The sequence below is a fragment of the Octopus bimaculoides genome, chromosome 20 (genome assembly GCF_001194135.2).
Source record: "Octopus bimaculoides isolate UCB-OBI-ISO-001 chromosome 20, ASM119413v2, whole genome shotgun sequence".
In the NCBI taxonomy this organism is placed as follows: Eukaryota; Metazoa; Mollusca; class Cephalopoda; order Octopoda; family Octopodidae; genus Octopus; species Octopus bimaculoides.
Genome location: NC_069000.1, coordinates 22,122,335 through 22,125,669, shown reverse-complemented (window position 1 = coordinate 22,125,669; position 3,335 = coordinate 22,122,335). Strand labels below are relative to the sequence as shown.

Below are 3,335 nucleotides of genomic sequence, written 5' to 3'. Positions count from 1 at the left end.
TGTTTTTTTTATTTAAAATATATCACCTATTAATGTTTACCCAATGATCCATTGTTCCAGGCGGGTCCACGAGGTATGTGCAGTGCTGGCCCTGGCATGTGTGTACGTAATGGCTGTCAAAATAATGCAATCGACAACCCAGGTTGGGACAGTGAATACTGCAGTAATGAGTGTGTGGTCAGCCATTGTCGGTAAGTTGTCTAATCTGTTTGTATTTATTTTTGCATTTATACACTTTTCAGCTAACATAAGACAGCTGGCTTACACCAGATTTTAGTTGGGTTTTTTTTTTTTGTGGGGGAGGGGTTCTTCACATGGTTGTGTGATGAAAAAGTTCGCTTTGCAACTACATGGTTTCTAGTTCAATCTCACTGTGCAGCACCTTGGGCAAGAATCTTACTATAGCTTTGGGCCAACTAATGATTTGTTAGTGAATTTGGTAGACAGAAATTGTACTGAAGCTCATCATATATGTGTGTGTGTATTTATATACATATATATATATATGTGTGTGTGTGTGTGTGTGTATACACATACATATACATACATATGTGTATATAGATGTATACACAAGTACTGTGGTTGATTTGTTCAACTACACCTTTCATGGAGGTACCCCAGCATATGCACAATCCAGTGACTGAAACAAGTAATGGATAAAAGATACTTGGAAGTAACAAAGTCCAAATCTAGCTTGTTTGTTTGTTTGTTTTTCTTTGACAATATGATGTTTATAGTTGCAGTATGTTGTTATATGTAGTGAGTTGCTGACCTCTCTGACTTGACTGGAGTATAATGAGAGGGTCTGTTGGTGGTTGGTATATGTGAGAGATTGACTGTGTTGGTGTGGACATGTAATGTAAATGGACGATGACTGATTTGTTGGTTATCTCACATATGAATGGACAATGGTATCATTGGCATGACCATATGGTATGAATAGGTGATGAGAGTATATGACCACATGATGTGGATGAACTGTGAGTGTATTGGTCTGGCCAGGTTACGGACATTGAATCTATTTGTATGGCTTGGTGATTGTGAATGGACACTGGATTATGTAAGTCTGGCCATGCAATATGAATGGATAATAACTTCTGTATTGATGATATCAAAATCATAATTTCTTCAGATTATCTCACCTTTAGATATGAAACATTTTTTTTTTTTTTTTGTGCGGGTGGCACATGAAATGCACCATTTTGAGCGTGGCCGTTGCCAGTACCGCCTGACTGGCCTTCGTGCGGGTGACACGTAAAAGCACCCACTACACTCTCTGAGTGGTTGGTGTTAGGAAGGGCATCCAGCTGTAGAAACTCTGCCAAATCAGATTGGAGCCTGGTGTAGCCATCTGGTTTCACCAGTCCTCAGTCAAATCGTCCAACCCATGCTAGCATGGAAAGCAGACGTTAAACGACGACAACGACTTCCCCCACAAGATCTGCTTGGCCTCCAATCATCGCCGCATGTCTCACATGTTATGCTTCTGTGGCCTAATGATTAAGAGTGTTTATTACCTTCTCATCTCTAAAGATGAAATTATTAGCTCATAAGCTGATAACCTTCTCATTAGCTCATGTCAAACTTTTCAATATATATATATATATATATATATATATATATATATATATATATATATATATATATATATATATATATAGAGTTATTAATATTTCTAAGTCTCTCATATATATATATATAACCCATGCCAGTATGGAAAACAGATGTTAGATGATGATATATCTATCTATTATCTTGTTGACAATGGCAATATCTTGTTCTAGATACTAAAAGCACTGCCAAATGTTGTGAATTTCAAAATACTGGTTTCCTTTCACATGGCACACAGTCTTCAATATAAGTATTCCTAATCAATCAGCACTGCTTGAGTTGACCTATGGCACAAGAACAACTGATCAAACATATGTAGAAAATAAGGTGGCCAACATACCATTTTAAGGTTCAAACCTAAAGTTCAGCTTTTTTATCAACCTCCTGTTTGTTCTGGTTGGGGTTTTTTTGGTGGTGGTGGTGGTGGTGATGTGTGTGAGGGGGAGGGGGGTCAAGACCTACTGGCTAAAAATTATTGGGCCCATTTCGAAGGCTGTAGGATGTTTACTCAGAAAGATTGAGGATGCTATTTTGAGCAGATAAGTGACTATGTATTGCTATGTTCAAAACACTTCATTTCACACTGCCTTGCAATCATTTTGTAATCTGACATGCATGTAGCATGTCGTGCCACCATACAGGTAATGTCAGTTTGATAGAGGGAGTGAGCTTATGTGAAGACAAACATTTGATCTCTATAAACAAATTATCCATGTGGTTGTTAAGCAAAAAATTGCAGGATCTTCATATGTCATCTAATGACAGGAGAGTCCATTGTATGTTTGTGTGCATGCTTGTGTGTGTGTGTGTGTGTGTGTGTATGTATGTCTGTGTGTCTGAGTTCACTGTTGCAAGCATTCAGGCTGGGCATCAAACATATAGATTTCCACAATCCTGGCTCCTTTCTCTTCTAACCAACTTAAACAAAAAACGATTGCATATATTATCATACATTAACCAGTTAGCTACACTGGCTGGTACACCTTTACTATAACTATCACCTGTTTGTTTCCAACCATACAGAATTATGACATCATAATCTGATAAGGGAAAGAGACAGTTTGCATTAATATCAAGCTGTTGGGCTGACTGTGCTATTCATAGATATTATCCTACATATTCACTTTCGTTTCAAAAAGTTCATAGTACTCATTAACCTCACTACCACCAACTCCTGTAAACCTTTGTGTTTTCTTCATACTTCACCCTCAAAATAAATAAACCTGGTCATACATTATTTTTTAATGGTTTTTGTTTTGTCCTTTTTCTGTTTATAACTTTTTTATTGAAATTTAAGTTTCTTTATTACTTTCTGGCATTTTAATTTGCTTTTAGTTTTGCTTATTTTCATATTCTTCTGATATGAATTATTCAGCTAAAAGCAGAACCATTTCTTTTAACAATAAAACTGTCACGTTCGTTTGTTTTCATTTGTTCATGTGTTTATTGAGCTTATTCTTTTTCTTGTCAGTTTTCATATATATATATATATATATATATATATAAATATATATATATATATATATATCATCATCATCATCATCATCATCATCATCGTTTAACATCCGCTTTCCATGCTAGCATGGGTTGGACGATTTGACTGAGGACTGGTGAAACCGGATGGCAACACCAGGCTCCAGTCTAATTTGGCAGAGTTTCTACAGCTGGATGCCCTTCCTAATGCCAACCACTCAGAGAGTGTAGTGGGTGCTTTTACGTGTCAC

At 36.7% G+C, this 3,335-nt stretch overlaps 1 protein-coding gene across 1 annotated transcript in view; it reads left to right on the top strand.

Annotated features, from left to right (window-relative positions):
* The window catches only part of LOC106869970 (TOX high mobility group box family member 4), a 127,554-nt gene that overhangs the window by 118,998 nt on the left and 5,221 nt on the right, over nucleotides 1-3,335 (top strand). The window contains exon 7 of the mRNA XM_014915917.2: nucleotides 61-191. Within this exon, the coding sequence (XP_014771403.1) occupies nucleotides 61-191 (131 nt within the window). The remainder of the gene's footprint in view (nucleotides 1-60; nucleotides 192-3,335) is intronic.